The sequence below is a fragment of the Podarcis melisellensis genome, assembly GCF_964234715.1.
Source record: "Podarcis melisellensis genome assembly, chromosome: 6".
In the NCBI taxonomy this organism is placed as follows: domain Eukaryota; kingdom Metazoa; phylum Chordata; class Lepidosauria; order Squamata; family Lacertidae; genus Podarcis; species Podarcis melisellensis.
This window is the reverse complement of record NC_138538.1, coordinates 8,326,313-8,343,049: the sequence shown is the minus strand read 5'-3', so window position 1 is coordinate 8,343,049 and position 16,737 is coordinate 8,326,313. Positions and strand designations below refer to the sequence as shown.

Below are 16,737 nucleotides of genomic sequence, written 5' to 3'. Positions count from 1 at the left end.
CTGTAGCTGAGCAATAAGGAAGTTCCTTTGCATGCAGAAGGTTCCAGGTTCAGTTCCATAGTTGTCACCTTACAGATTTGAAAATAAGGGACCAGCAGCCTCTAAAATAAGGGATCAGCAGCCAAAATAAGGGATCAACAATTACTTTGAAAAAATACATATTTTGTTGCGTACAAATGGCTTTAGTAAATTACCATATAGCATATATTCAACACACAAAAAACAGCAACAGTTTGTTGTTGACAAAGGACAGCTGGACATAGAAAGGGCCCCATTACCTTCAGTAGCTTATTTAAGGGACATCAATAAGGGACAGCAGCGGGACATGGCGCTGGGATAAGGGACTGTCCAAATAAGGGACGCTTGACAGCTATGTTCAGTTCCTGGCATCTCAAAGTAGATGCCTTTCTCTACCCTTGGAGAGCTAAGTTATTGTAGGCAATAATGAGCTAAAGGGACCAATGAACGGGTTCCGTATGAGATAGCTTCCTGTGCTCCATTGTCAAACATCTGGGAGACCATTGCAGATGTGCTGGTCAACTGTGTTCAGTTTCTTGGGTAGCTGGGCAGGCTGGAAACAGAATTCTGCTTAAGCAGGAGATTCCTGCCCAGAGGCAATGGGCCAGCTTTCCTTGCACCCGGGTACAGAGAGGCTGTGATCCCAAGAAGCACCATCTACATTGCACATTTACAGCACAATCATACCACTTTAAACAATCATGGCTTCCTCAATGAACTCTGGGTGCTGGGAAACTCCTAGGAAAAGGCCGTTGTCTATCGAAGCCCCTCAGTTGTGGAATTCCCTCCCCGCAGAGGCACATCTGCCAGCTTCATTATGCTGATGACACAGCTCTCATACCCTCCGACATTTCTCTGGTGAAAATAAAGGTAAAGGGACTCCTGACCATTAGATCCAGTCGTGACCGACTCTGGGGTTGTAGCACTCATCTCGCTTTATTGGCCGAGGGAGGCAGCGTACAGCTTCCGGGTCATGTGGCCAGTATGACTAAGCCGCTTCTGGCAAACCAGAGTAGTGCACAGAAGCGCCGTTTACCTTCCCGCCAAAGTGGTACCTATTTATTTACTTGCACTGGCGTGCTTTTGAACTGCTAGGTTGGCAGGAGCTGGGACCGAGCAACGGGAGCTTGCCCCGTCGCGGGGATTAGAACCACCGACCTTCTGATCGGCAAGTCCGAGGCTCTGTGGTTTAACCCATAGCGCCACCCGCGTCCCCTGATGAAAATAGGGACGTCCTATTCAGTTGTTGTTGTTGTTGTTGTTGTTGTTGTTGTTGTTGTTGCTTTCTCATAACAGCCATCTGACAGGGTTCCTCCAGCCACTCTAGGTGGCTCCCAACATATATAAAAACATAATAGAACATGAAACATTTTTTTTTTTTAAAAAAAACAAACCTTCCCCATAAAAGGCTGCCTTCAGATGCCTTCTATAGGTTGTATAATTACTTATCTACTTGGCTTGGGGTGGCAAAACTCCATACCCTTCAACATTTCTCCGGTGAAAATAGGGACATACTAAGGAAAAGCAGGACATTCCAGGATCAAATTAGAAACCAGGACAGCTTCTGCAAATCTGAGATTGTCCCTGGAAAATAAGGACACTTAGAGGGACTGGGACATTCCTTGTTGTTGTTGTTGTTGTTGAATAGGACGTCCCTATTTTCATCAGAGAAATGTTGGAGGGTATGGGGTCTTTTGTCTCAAACCCTGTGGGGCTGCTGCCTGCCAGTGTAGACAATACTGAGGTTGACAGACCAATGGTCTGACTCAGTATAAGACAGCTTCCTCTGTTCCTATGGTTCCTTGGCAATTGATCTCAGGTTTTGATCCCACTTGGCGTTTGATTTCGCATTCGCCTCTTTCCCTCCATCTCTTTTCCTCTTGTTGGAGGCAGGAATCCGTCAAGTGCTAAGCAGCCCCCGCTCTCTCGTCCCTCTGGGAGACATATCCAGAATGTGCTAAAATATAAGACCCGATTTCCCAGAAGCCTTTAATGGAGCCATGCCAGTCTCTGCGGCCTGACGGTGCTCCCTCAGCTTCATCTGTGTAACTGTCTGGAAATGTAAATCTACCATTTGAAAGACAAGAGATTCCAACTTGTAATTTCAGAGCCTGAATTATACATGACTCTAACCGGCACAGTTCATACCGCACCTCATGAAATCAGGCCCTTATTCTTCTTTAAATAAAATAAAGTGAAATATGGAGACTTCTTTTCAAATTAAAGTTGCTTTGAAAGAAAAACGGCGCTATGAATAATAGACCCTCCCTCATGTCTCTCCTGTCCTCCAGACATCCACGCACGCCCCCCAAGATTTAAAAAGTAAGGCTCTTCAAATATTTGAGGGTCAAGTTCTGACCTACATTAAAGTTCCTTTCCATTTGCCCAGTTTTAAATATTTTAATCAGAAATCGAAGAGAGCTGGAAGGAGGGGGAAATGGTAAAGAAGTAGGAGGGGCAGACTTCAGAGAGAAGATTAAAAGAGCTGCACGGATAACCAAACGGTTATGCAGAGACCTCATCATTATTCTGCTTTCAGATGGAGCCTAAAGGGAAGGAGGAGAGAGCTGAACTATTTATGGCAATAGAGATCAAGCATTCTTAGACCTTCAGCACTGCAGTTCTGGGCAGCGTTCTCCGCCCCCCACCCCAAGAAAAATAGGTGCCAGAACACACCATGAAGTTGTTACAGGAAGTCACTGGGCGACTCAGGACAACCCTGAACAGATACTGGTTTGACAACAGCCACATTCAACGCTTGTGGAGGTGCTAAAAGCTACAGCAAGTTGTCTCCCTAGCTGGTTTGGGGGTCGCCTCTGATTCTGGTGCAGTACAAACAGGGCTGTCTTTAGCATATGCGCCGCCAGGGTGCAAAGATCTGCCCAGCGCCCCCAAATTTAGTTTAAGGGTAAAGGGGACCCCTGACCATTAGGTCCAGTCATGGCCAACTCTGGGGTTGTGGCGCTCATCTCATTTTATTGGCTGAGGGAGCCGACATACAGCTTCCGGGTCATGTGGCCAGCATGACTAAGCTGCTTCTGGCGAACCGGAGCAGTGCATGGAAACGCCATTTACCTTCCTACCGGAGCAGTACCTATTTATCTACTTGCACTTTGACGTGCTTTCGAACTGCTAGGTTGGCAGGAGCAGGGACCGAGCAACAGGAGCTCACCCCACCGTGGGGTTCGAACCACCGACCTTCTGATCGGCAAGTCCTAGGCTCTGTGGTTTAACCCACAGCGCCACCCGCGTCCCAAAAATTTAGTTTAGCTGCCCCCAAATTAACTTTTATTGAGCTTTTTTTTTTTAGGAGGGTTGAACTCACATGTAACAACAACACAGTGGAAAAAACTGCTTTTGTTTCCTGACTCTTCGGGAATATTTGATGCTACAGAGTAACAGAGTGATGGAGGAGAGGACTTTCACTCCTTTGCTTTTCATTGCCACCAATCCAGAGGGACTGGTATACAGTAGGTATACATTTGGCATCCCCCAGAATTTGGCGCTCAGGTGCCCGCACCCTTGCACCCCCGGGTAAAGACAGCCCTGAGGACAAATGTGCCCCCACCTCCCTCGTTCTCTTAGATTCAAGCAGGTGGCTAGGGCAGCCCAGAAGGGCCCTGAATTCACAGAATCATAGAGTTGGAAGAGACCACAAGGGCCATCGAGTCCAACCCCCTGCCAAGCAGGAAACACCATCAGAGCACTCCTGACATATGGTTGTCAAGCCTCTGCTTAAAGACCTCCAAAGAAGGAGACTCCACCACACTCCTTGGCAGCAAATTCCACTGTCGAACAGCTCTTACTGTCAGGAAGTTCTTCCTAATGCTTAGGTGGAATCTTTCTTGTAGTTTGGATCCATTGCCTCCGTGTCCGCTTCTCTGGAGCAGCAGAAAACAACCTTTCTCCCTCCTCTATGTGACATCCTTTTATATATTTGAACATGGCTATCATATCACCCCTTAACCTCCTCTTCTCCAGGCTAAACATGCCCAGCTCCCTTAGCCGTTCCTCATAAGGCATCGTTTCCAGGCCTTTGACCATTTTGCTTGCCCTGCAGTGTTTCCCAGTTGTCGGTGTTTGTACTACATTTTTAAAAAATTTGCCTTGAGAGAGCCTTTAAACCTCTTTTGTTGAATAGCAGCATTACGCTTTCCATTTTTACTTTGGGGCTGACTGCCTCTTTATTGTTTGTGGCTGACTTTGGTTTAAAAGGGTTTTGTTGTATATGTTAATCCTGCAAGCTGCCCTTAAAAGAAACCCCTTAAAACATTTATTAACAATCACAACAGCAATCTTTAACCATACAGCCATATATTTAATTTTATGTGTCATATGAAATCCCATGGAGCAAAATTGTTCTCTTTGGCCATACTGGATGTGTGGGGGGGGGGGCAGGCCCCAGCAACACCCAAGCTCTTGCCCGCATTTCAGAATTGCAGGCAAGCTCCCACCAGCAGCTGGTGAAGACAAAATCATGGCAATGTGCAGATGGCAGCTTGCAACCTTTGTTTTCCCACACACTCCCTTCATTTGCTGGCGGGGGCAATTATTACTGGTGGAAATGTAGCATATGCCGGTGGCTCTCATTCTAGCTTTCGCTGTAGCATCTGCCATCAAAGTCAACATTTGCCATCTTCCTGGGGGCGTTTCAGGCTGTCGTTTGGAAATGGAAACAGCCAACAGGGAAGGCAGGTTCTTGTCCGATGAAAATGGGGAGACATTTCCTAACTCCATTTTGGCACGTGGGATCTTGGAAGAAAACAATCCGTCTTCCCTCCCTCCTGCGTTGCCATACAAGCACTTCGACCTCATCCTGAGTCCCAACTCTGTGCTGTACAGCTGCTGAGGCAAATGGCCGGTGCAAAACTTTGAGGGAGCCTGTCCCCTTCATTCAAAAATTGGGGGGGGGGCTAGTCCCTGCCTCCCCCTCCCAATTGGTGTGCCTGTAGCAATTATTATTATTAATATTATTAATATTATTATTATTATTATTATTATTATTATTATTATTATTATTATTATTATTAATATATTTATACCCCGCCCATCTGGCTGGGTTTCCCCAGCCACTCTGGGTGGCTTCCAACAAAATATTAAAATACAATAGACCGTCGAACATTAAAAGCTTCCCTAAGCAGGGCTGCCTTCAGATGTCTTCTAAAAGTCTGGTAGTTGTTTTTCTCTTTGACATCTGGTGGGAGGGCATTCCACAGGTGGGTGCCACTACTGAGGAGGCCCTCTGCCTGGTTCCCTGTAACTTGGCTTCTCACAGTGAGGGAACTGCCAGAAGGCCCTCGGTGCCGGACCTCAGTGTCTGGGCTGAACGATGGGGGTGGAGACTCTCCTTCAGATATATTGGACTGAGGCCATTAGGTCTTTAAAGGTCAGCACCAACACGTACTGGGAGCCAATGTAGGTCTTTCAAGACCGGGGTTATGTGGTCTCGGCAGCCGCTCCCAGTCACCAGTCTAGCTGCCACGTTCTGGATTAGTTGTAGTTTCCAGGTCACCTTCAAAGGCAGGCCCACGTAGAGCACATTCCAGTAGTCCAAGCAGGAGATAACCAGAGCATGCACCACTCTGGCGAGACAGTCCACGGGCAGGTAGGGTCTCATCCTGTGTGCCAGGTGGAGCTGATAAACAGCTGCCCTGGACACAGAATTGACCTGCGCCTCCATGGACAGCTGTGAGTCCAAAATGACCCCAGGCTGCGCACCTGGTCCTTCAGGGGCACAGTTACCCCATTCAGGACCAGGGAGTCCTCCACACCTGCCTGCCTCCTGCCTTTTAAAAACTATTAAAGTGGAATGGATATTTTGGAAAAGACAAAGCAGGAAACAGGGAGGGGAGATGTGTAGCAAACCTGCACAGATGCTGTCCACACCTTGATGTAGCATATGAAAGCTACTTTCATGTGTAGGACTAGAAAGGGCTTGAGAAACACACACACACACACACACACACACACACACACACACACACACGTGTCTTTCAATTAGCCCAGGGCTCTGCACCCTGGCAAAAACCCAGCAAATGAGGAGTGCAACAGGACGAACCCCTCCTATGTCCCCCTCTCTTTTACTTTCCAGGGAGGCAGGGTCAAGAACGCCATCGAAAAATAGCCATTCGACTTGTCTATAGCACAGTGGGTCAGGGAGGGGGAGTGGAAGGGGAGAGCCTGTTCTGCTCCTATTTGCGTTTAAATGAGATTAAGAAGACAGGCAAGGCTGCCTTTAACCCCCAGAGAGAACGGCTGCAAGGCCCTGGATGGCCAGTTTCAAGCAGCATCGAATTAGTCCCAGTTTTCCCTATGGGCTTTTTTCCCTCCACATCTTTCACAAAGGAAAGGGCCTCTTTCTCTACTCAGCCAGCAAGGGTAAGGAAATGCAGGCCGCATGCAAGCCCAATTGCACCCACAGATGGCATCATCTGCCCCAAAGATGAACCTTATTTGTGCTTCGGTGAACCTCACCCCCGAGTGTCCGCGATGCACCCCCAAGTGTGTGTGATTCTCCCCTCTGTGTGTGCACGCTCTAAAGTTGACCTCCCTAGTGAGCAACCAAGTTTCCGTCTCTCAGGGACGTCTTGCAAGGCCTCATATTTTTGTTGTCAATAATAATAATAGGGACGCGGGTGGCGCTGTGGGTTAAACCACAGAGCCTAGGACTTGCCGATCAGAAGGTCGGCGGTTCGAATCCCCGCGACGGGGTGAGGTCCTGTTGCTTGGTCCCTGCTAGCAGTTCAAAAGCAGGTCAAAGTGCAAGTAGATAAATAGGTACCGCTCCGGCGGGAAGGTAAACGGCATTTCCGTGTGCTGCTCTGGTTCGCCAAAAGCGGCTTAGTCATGCTGGCCACATGACCCGGAAGCTGTACGCCAGCTCCCTCGGCCAATAAAGCGAGATGAGCATGCTGGACCTAATGCTCAGGAGTACCTTTGCCTTTACCCTTTAGAACACCTCTACATGTTTTGTTGCGTGAATTTGCAACACCAAACTCTCATGATTTTCTGAGTTAATCGGGTTGCAATCTGGTTTTTCTTTTCTTTTCTGGAAACAACCTGGAAATGAATGCCACTACATTTCAGAAGCAGCATTTGCATTGTGAGAAAGATCACATGGAGTGCAGAAATTATCAGGTAAAGTAAATATCTGTGATATCTGAATGCAGCCAGCGTTGACCATCCCTAGGAATATATTCATACAGGGGATGAAAATGTAAGAAGAACCTGCTGCATCAGGCCAGTAGCTCATCTCGTCTAGCATCCTGCTCTCACAACCACAGATTTGACCATGAATTCATCCTGGTTTATAAAATTGCTGCCTTGCCATAGCTATGGTTCTCTGATTCACACATGACATTTGTCATGCGACAGGGAGGACTAAGATCAGCTCCCTTGGTGAAAATATAGAGAGACACACAGCGTTATATTCATGCAAAACAAAGCAAAGCAGATTTTAAAAGACGGTGGCTTCCATTGCTGAGATGCTAGAAAATGTACACGCGCTCTAGTGGCATTTTATGAAGACAATAGACTTTTTTGTTTCAGTTTACTCCGCAGCAAACGAGAATCAATTACCGGGCGGCACCAATTACTGTGGCATGTTAATGAAAAAAATAAATAATTGAGGGTATGGATAAACATAAGCGCTGTGACATTTGATGGCAACTTTTGTGCAAACTGCTGGCGTCTGCAGGAACAGAAGCGCGGGGGGGCAGCGCACGCGCGTCAGAACGGCTTTGTTTTCTGACGGGGTGTATTATTATATCCTTGGGGGGAGATGCACACAGCCTTTGCCTAATTGGATTCTCTCCCTTTCTGCAACTTCTTCTTCTTCCCCGACGCTCACGCATAAATATTTAAATCGCAGTCACGCTGGCTGGTAAAGTTTTTGATGTACCTATCGCTGAGGAAATGCTCCTGCTATATCAGTCTAAGCCTTGCTTCTCTTTGTTTTTCTTCTTCCTGGGTTTACTTTAAATGAACAATCTCTCTCAGCACCAGAGCCACATCCTGGTGTGATGGGCTGAGGGGCTTGTTTTGTACAGGTTGAAAAGAATTTGAGACGAGTGGGGAAATCCATCATATTCTTGCACACACAAACACACACACACACATCAAGTTTATGTAATTTTTAATTACTGTTGGATTTAGGGCAATGAGTGTAGGGGTTTGTTGTTTGTTTGTTTCGGAGAGGGCAGGATCCAAAGAACTTTGAAGTTATTTGTATGTTCCCAACGGGGCTTTGGCATCATGCTTCTGTTGTCTCTCCTCCACAGTCTCTCCATGAAACCAAGGGGAATTTCAGAAGCATTTTCCATGTGATCTCAATCCTGTTCAAACAGTATGAGTCAAAAGTCCCCACTAAAGAGCACCTTAGATCTCAGCCACAGCATTCAAGTACTGAAATCAGCAAGTTGACGATGACTCCTGTCATCAACAGGAGTCAAAAATCAAGTTTGCATCCACACACACATGCTACATCCAAGGCCGGCATGGCCATTGGGCAGAAGGAAGCAACCACCTCAGGTGTCAGGCTTCAGAGAATCAGGTCCTACCCCCAGTGGCAGTAATTAAGCAGATCAAATGAAAGATCAAACCGATCCATTCCTAAGGAAATCAGCCCTGAGTGCTTACTAGAAGGACAGATTGTGAAGCTGAGGCTCCAATACTTTGGCCACCTCATGAGAAGAGAAGACTTCCTGGAAAAGACCCCAATGTTGGGAAAGATGGAGGGCACAAGGAGAAGGGGACAACAGAGGACGAGATGGTTGGACAGTGTTCTCGAAGCTACCAACATGAGTTTGACCAAACTGTGGGAGGCAGTGGAAGACAGGAGTGCCTGGCATGCTCTGGGCTCTATGGGGTCACGAAGAGTCCGACACGACTAAACGACTAAACAACAAATGAAAGGAGCGTTCTTACCAGATAGCTTCCTTAATAATCATAGTGAGAGACAAAGGAATGCATATCTCTCTAGAAATGGTGTTGCTCCCAGTTAAGGTTCACCCTCTCCGTCTCCATTAATCTACGTCACTCCTACGTTGGGTAATCTGAGCTTGTTGTCTCTGCACTTTCTGTTCTATCACTCTCAGAGCCCGTCTAGTCCTAGGCGAAGGGGGATCAGGAATGCTGTCCAAGGACACTGAATCTGCCAGCTGTTTCTCTCCTGGTGTTCCCTCTTCTAGGTGTTCCTCACCCACTATTTCCCAGCTTTCCTCCTCTGGACTATGCCCCTCTGCAAACCACTGTTCTAAATCAATACTATCCTCCTTCCCTTGGTTTGCACGGCACCTTCTTGGCTTTTCCCTTCTGTTGGAGGGCAGAAGCAAGAGTGCTGCTCTCAGGTGTGCTGGGGGTTGCTGCAGTCCTGTTGCCAGCATGGATGTTTGACTCAATCCCAAGTCCAATCGCCTTCTGAACATGGAAGTGGAGGAGCTTCCATCTTGGGAATGTCTTGGGTCAGCTCTGGCTACATCCACAGAAAATCCCTCTTTTGCACAACTATCAAATGTGCTGGTGTCATGTCCTGTTTCCCCCAGCCACTAAAGCCCGTGGTTCAAAATATCCAAATGGAATTTATAATCCCGATTCACACGTAATGCTGAACCAAACAGTGGCTTAGCTTGAACTAGCAAAGGAGTAGGTTCCCAGACCAAAGATCAAAGCTGCTGCACTCCTCCCTTGGTCCTGCTGCACTAATGCATGACTCAGACATGGTTTCGCTTACCATTACGTGGCGGCAAGGGACATGGGTGGTGCTGTGGTCTAAACCACTGAGCCTCTTGGGCTTGCCAATTGGAAGGTCGGTGGTTTGAATCCCCACAACGGAGTGATCTCCTGTTGCTCTGTCCCAGCTCCTGGCAACTTAGCAGTTCAAAGGCACACCAGTGCAAGTAGATAAATAGGTACCGCTGCAGCGGGAAGGTAAACGGCATTTCCGTGCACTCTGGTTTCTGTCCCAGTGTTCTGTTGCTCCAGAAATGGTTCAGTCGTGCTGGTCACATGACCCAGAAAGCTGTCTGTGGACAAACACGGGCTCCCTCGGCCTGAAAGCAAGATGAGCGCCACAACCCCATAGTCACCTTTGACTGGACTTAACAGTCCAGGGGTCCTTTACCTTACGTCCAAACTCAGGCTTGTGTCAAGCAAGCTTGACAAAAATTTATTAAAGATGTAAATGGGAGCGGGAGACGTGAGGAAGTTCAAGGATATCATGAAATTTTGTTAAAACAAAGCAATAATGTTTATTACTATTGTATTCTTTTTTCTAAAAATTCTAATAAATATTTATAAAAAAAAAAACCAAACTCAGGCTTGTGGTTTGTTTCCCCCAGGCAAACCATGAACAGTAAATGAAGAACAAACCATGGGTTGTTTTTCTGGAGTGAGACTTTAGTTGAGATTTCTGCATTGCAGGGGGTTGGACTAGATGACCCCTGGGATTCCTTCCAACTTTACGATTCTACGATTCAATGAGACAAACTATGAGCCTGGGGTTGATATGTGATGCTACCCCAAATCATGGCATAGCCCTAAGAAACAGCAGCAGCAGAAGTGGAGTAGCAGGATAGCAGCCATGATCTTCACCCCAGGAACCTGAACCCTTGGCTTACACTGGGCCATGGTTTGGCTTAGCATGCAATAGAAAGTGGTTTATTCACTTTCCCTTTCTCTCTTCCCCTAACTCTCTCTTTCACACACACAAGTACATGTGGCACCATCCACTGGAAACCTGAATTCAAAATATGTCTTTTAATTATCTAACATAGGAGCCAACTCCTCGGGGCTGAGGTCCCTTTGGCTCCACCAATAAAATATTTGAGGGGGCCAGCCCCCAGCCACAAGTTAACGGGCATTGCCATTCAAATGTTGTGCAGGAGCCACATCTTGTGACCGATTATGCACGGCAGGGCTTATCTGCCCCCCCCCATATACAGTGGTACCTCTGGTTGTGGACACAATCCGTTCCGGGGTGCCATTCGCACCCCAAAAAGTCTGTAACCAGAGCGGCACTTCTGCACATGTGCAAAGCGTGATAGAGAACGTAGAACACTTCTGTGCATGTGCAAACCGCGCAGAATGCTTCTGCGCATGTGGCGAAACCCGGAAGTAAACACTTCTGGGTTTGCCGCGTTCTTAACCTGAAAAACGCAACATGTAGTGTTTGCGAGAAGAGGTTTGACTGTATTGCATTGAAATTGGCACCCGGAATATCCAAAACCCAAATGTGGCCGTTTTGAATTGCTGAAACAGGCCCAGTTTCAGATTTGCGGGCTTTGAGGGCGTCACTCACCGCCACCAGAATCTGCATCGCACTGTGCATGACCTCGATGTAGCGATATTCCAAAGCGCAACCGATCACGGAGACGTAGGAATGGCTGTCCAAGCCCTTGATGCCGACCATGGGTGTCTCCTTCCTTACACATCCAGGACCGTTTTCACTCCACCAGGACTGGTGCCGTGAGATGTTGAAGGTCAAGAGCTCACTGTCCTGCAGAGGGAGAAAACGCACACAATTAAAACAACAACCCAGAATACTAATCTAATTAAAGAGCTCACATTTCCAATCTCTTGTTGTTGCTGAATCGATTTTCACTTTGCACAGGTCCACTCCCTGGCTTCTTCAGTTAAAGAGAGCAAAGGGTTATAATAAATAATAATAATAATTTATTACTTATACTCCGCCCATCTGGCTATGTTTCCCCAGCCACTCTGGGCGGCTCCCAAAATAATATTAAGAACAGGATAAAACATCAAACATTAAAAACTTCCCTAACAGGGCTGCCTTCAGATGTCTTCTAAAAGTCAGATAGTTGTTTATTTCCTTGACATCTGATGGGAGGGCGTTCCATAGGGCGGGTGCCACCGCCGAGAAGGCCCTCTACAAATGCCTTAGAAATGTTATTCATTTATTAATTATTTGTACTTGCAGCCCACCAAAAGGTTATTACATATATGTCCCAACTTTTAAACTGAGGATCTCAAGGTGATGTACATGTTCTCTCGCTTCCCCGTTTTATCATCACAATGACCCTGCGAAGTAGGTTAGACTGACTGGCTCAAGGTTGCACAAGCAAAAGTCCTTCCATGGAGATTCCACTGATGGGGTGAGTTACGTGAATCCTGGCTCATATCTCTGTGCAATTTGCGATTTATTTATTTTTTATAAAATCCTCCTGGAAATTTGCCATCCTTTTATTGCAAATTTCTCTTAAAAACACACTTTTTTTGTATGCGGTTTTGACAAATATGCCCATTTTTGCGGTGATTTCCATTTATATAATGCAGCTTGGCATGCAGTTCTGCCTAATATATGTTTTATGTACATCACATATGCACTTTTAAACACCTTGTTTGGCTGGATCACAAAATTCAGGAAAGTGTGAATTTCAAAGGCTATGGTTTGCATACTGGTTCAAGAAGTGCAAATTAAACAGATTCTCACGCAAACAAAACCAAATTGCTCCTCCATCCCTAACTACAGAAATAGCATACTGCGTACTCACAGAGAGAAACACAGGATCTGCATTCATGTGAGATGACAAGCCAGAACTGGAGTTATAAGAAATATTTTCCTACCGGGCCGGTTTAATTTCCTCTGTGCCACGAGCACTAAGCATCCTCCATAAATTCTCTTGCCAATTCCCTTTGGTATTCTGATGCATTGCACGTTCAGGTCTTCTATTGACCTCCGTCACAATTAACCTCTTGGGTCAAATTACTCCAAGAAACTGACCCTTGGCATGATCAATAGCTGCTTAATGTACATCTCCCTGCAGAATTTCAAATCATCTCTCCTCTGCTGTTTCAGTTATCATGTGGTTCCCTTGCACCTTTCTCTACTTTCCTGCTCGGTTCCACGTTTGCTTCCCTTGAATTTGTAGCTGAGTGTATGCTGGGGACAGTTCAGGAGTCTGCAAGGAATAGGAAGGACACACCAATTCCTAAAAGGAACAAACAGGTGTCACCTGGATGTTCCAGACCCTCCAAGTGTCCCTATTTTCCAGGGACACTCCCGGATTTACAGAAGCCATCCCAATTTCTGATTTGATTCTGGAATGTCCAGCTTTTCCTTGGGACGCCCCTATTTTCCTTGGAGAAAAGTTGGTGGGTATGATGTTCTTCACTACAACTCTCATCTGCTGCCTGGGGCTGATGGGTTCATTAGTCCAAAATATCTGGAGGGCACCAGGTTGGGGAAGTTTGGGCCCTCTCTTTGCCATAGCTGTCAACTTACAGATTTGAAAATAAGGGACCGGCAGCCTCGAAAATAAGAGATCAACAGCCAAAATAAGGGATTAACAATTACTTTGATAAAATACATATTTTGTTGCATGCAAATGGCTTTAGATACCTATTAGGTCCATAAATTACCATATAGCATATATTCCACACAAAGAAACAGCAACAATTTGTTGTTGACAAAGGACAGCTGGACATAGAAAAGGTCTCATTACCTTCAGTAGCTTATTTAAGGGACATCATCAATAAGGGACAGCAGCAGGACATAGCGCTGGGATAAGGGGCTGTCCCGCCAAATAAGGGACGCTTGACAACTATGCTCTTTGAAAAGGCCCTCTCTGTCTTCAGCATCACAAACGTAGAGTTTCTGCTCATTTCATGTGCTTGCTCCAGTTTCCGAGCATGGAAGTGTTGGTAGGAGAGAAAGCTTACAGTATCTCTCAGCTTGCAAAAGGATTTCTTAACCAGAGTAATGAGGTACAGTTAACATCTCTTAACTCAACGCAGCTTAAAGAACCAAACACCTTTTCACTCTGGGCGGCAGATAAATAATGCGCCCTGCAAGCACCCCGGCCAGATTACTTTTATATTGCAGATAAAGCTGCGATCATTTAATTGTCTTGCCTCTTACTCGTGCCGCTCATGAATGTCCCTCTGCAATTGGCAGAGGCAGCTGAATCAATCACTCCGAGCCCAAGACTCAGTGCTCCCCATAATCCAATGAGTTTAATCCATTTAAAGGCTGCCATCTCCAAAAAGTGTTTCCAAGCAAAAACAATAAATTTCACTTACACCTTGCAGTGGGGATAGAGAAGGGGAAGGGATGGCTACTGTTTTGTCTAGGTCAAGGGACCTTTTACAACCTGAGGGGTGCATTTGCTTATGGGCAAGTGGTGGTGGGACACCAAAGACAGGTCAGAGGATGAAGCGGAGGCAGAATGGTTGGATGCTGAATAAACAACAGGCTTGAGTGAGAGAGAGGAAGTAGGGGCAGAAAGCCCTGCAGATGCAGGACAAGTGGCTGAGGAGGAGGGGACAGAGGCTGCAGCAACTTCACAGGAGCCTGCTAGTCATGCTGTCAGGGCCATCTTACCCATAGGCGCTAGGGGTGCAGGGCCCCCAGGCGCTAGGCTCTCAGGGGCCGAGAGTCCGGGGCCCAAGAGTTGAGTCCGGAGAAGAGCCCACCCGTCAGTTGGAGCGCTGCGACAGGCTCTTCTGCTGTGGGTGGCTCTGTGCCGTGAGTTTGGGAGCAGCCAAGCCAGTGAGACGCTGAGGTGGCTGGCCGGCTCCACCCTCCTGTGCACCTGGGACTGGGCATACTGGAGGGGGTGGCGCTGGGTGGGTCTTTGCACCCCGGCACCACATATGCTTAAGACAGCCGTGCCTGCTGTATTCAGCTCCCCTCCTTGCTTATCTCCAACCTGCATGGAGGGCCTTGCATGTAGCAGAACAAAGAGCACAGAAGACCCCTCCTCAATGGAGCTGGTCTGCTTCGAAAACATCTGGCCAATGAGGAGATGTAGAGGGAAGTGGGAGGTACAGGTCATCACTTCTGGCAACTACTTTACTGGGAACCAGCCTTGCCCAGAGGTTTCTCTGTTTGTATTCTGTTCCTTGAAGAAAGACTCAACTTCACTGCTCATCTCTGAGTCTCCATGCTGACCTGCAGCTGAGCCAGCCTTGACATACACACACAAACACATCTCTGTCCTCCACCAAGGCGAGCAAGAGGCATTATCAGACTTTAAGCACACAGTCCAGCCAGGTAGGAACACCCAATGAGGGCCTGGCATGGGGAGAATCCACTGGAGGAATGCCTTTGGCATCCGGGTCTGGGGTTCCTCACCCCTCCTAAGTGGCACTCACATGTCTGCATTTTGCACATGCCTAAAGCAACTTCATAGACGTTGTTCCCACAGCAGCCACCCCAGTGCTTCAGGGAAGCCAACATGCAAGACTTGAACTCAGCCCAAAGGAGAGGTCCATTAAGAGTAGGAAGGGCAGAAATGTTTTAAGTAAATAAACAACACCTGAGTTTCCTCCCCTCCAAAAAAATTGTTTTCATTTGCTCTATGATTCTGCAATCTTCAGAACCATTCTGGCCCCAAATTATTTTAATGAACTATTACAAGCATTTCCCTGCTTTGAGTCAGATGTTTTCTCAGTGCCATAAGGCTAATATACTCTTTTGACCAGGATCTTTGGCTGCAACTCTCCGGGGGACACCTGCACTGATGGAGAGTAATAGGTGAAAGCACTCAAGGCAAAGAGCTTATTGACCTCTGTCAGTAAAGAGAGCATTATCTGGGAGACTAGAGCGACCATCCTCAAGTTCCCCTTTGCAATCTTCCCACCTTAGCTTTCTTTTCTCCTACTTGGACACTGCCACCTTCAACCCACCTGAAGTTTCATTAGCACGGGGAACTCTTGCGCAAGCAAGCTTTCCCCCATTCATTTCAACGGAGGGAGCAGATCTGAACTTCCATGCACACGAGGCATCTACAAGCACCAGCTCCCTCCACTGAAGTGAATGGGAGAGCCATTTCCAAGATGGAAAACCCAGAAACCCAGCTGCCTTCAGTGGAGACAATACAGGGCTAGATGCACCAATGAGTCTGACTTCTAGATGTTGTAGACAAGTCATCAGCCAGGGCTTGAAGGCAATAGTACTCTCTTGCAGTTGCTCGCCAGTAAATGTAACTCAGTGGTCCACTGTCCCTCAGCTTGGAGGTTTCTTCTTTTCCATCACCATGGAAGGACCTGAAGATTGCAATGACTGCCAGCAACAGCTTTCTAGGGTCTTAGACAGCAGTCTTTCTCATCCCAACCTGGAGATGCCTGGGATTGATCTGGGACCTACTGTATGCAAGGCTAAGGGACTCTCCCATCCCCTGAGTCAGAGTCTTGCAGACCCTCTCCAACGACAACTTCATTTGACATTCAGACAGGAGTTTGTGAGGGAACCACACGACTCATGTCTTGAATGCAGAGGCAAGGTTGGAGGGGAGAAGAGGAAAGCAGACCAATAATGCATGTCTGTAAGATTATGAAAATAATATGCAATTTTCTTTATTGTCATCCATGCACACCATTAGCCATGCAGCACACACATAATCCCCATTCCAAACACACACACACACACACACACACACACACACGCCTTGCGTTTCTTTTTTGGGTGGGTCTAAGAGCAGCTGGGCTCCTGTACTTCCTTCGTTCCCTTTCATTAATTACCAGAGAATAGCCCTCCAGACGAATTGAGTCCAGCCAGGCAAGTCCTGGGAGAGCTCAACGGTTGAATAATTTTGCATGTTTTAAGGCGAGGAAATTTATTATCAGCTAAAAAAGTGGAGACTGTCATTTTTTATCTCCCGGTGGCATGAGTGGCTGTGTCTCGCTGAGCTGGCAAGGGGATAGCTTTTATTCTGGCCTGAAGCTCTCACCGGTTGCATGTGTTGGAGGCACAGCAAACAC

The 16,737-nt window shown here is 47.1% G+C and overlaps 1 protein-coding gene across 3 annotated transcripts in view; it reads right to left on the bottom strand.

Moving 5' to 3' along the window:
* NKAIN4 (sodium/potassium transporting ATPase interacting 4) overlaps window positions 1–16,737 on the bottom strand; it is a gene marked incomplete at its 3' end in the record, with an annotated part of 97,996 nt that overhangs the window by 27,397 nt on the left and 53,862 nt on the right. For all 3 annotated transcript variants that reach the window (XM_081917348.1, XM_081917347.1, XM_081917346.1), the window contains exon 4: window positions 11,315–11,512. In XM_081917348.1, coding sequence (XP_081773474.1) covers window positions 11,315–11,512 — 198 coding nt within the window. The remainder of the gene's footprint in view (window positions 1–11,314; window positions 11,513–16,737) is intronic.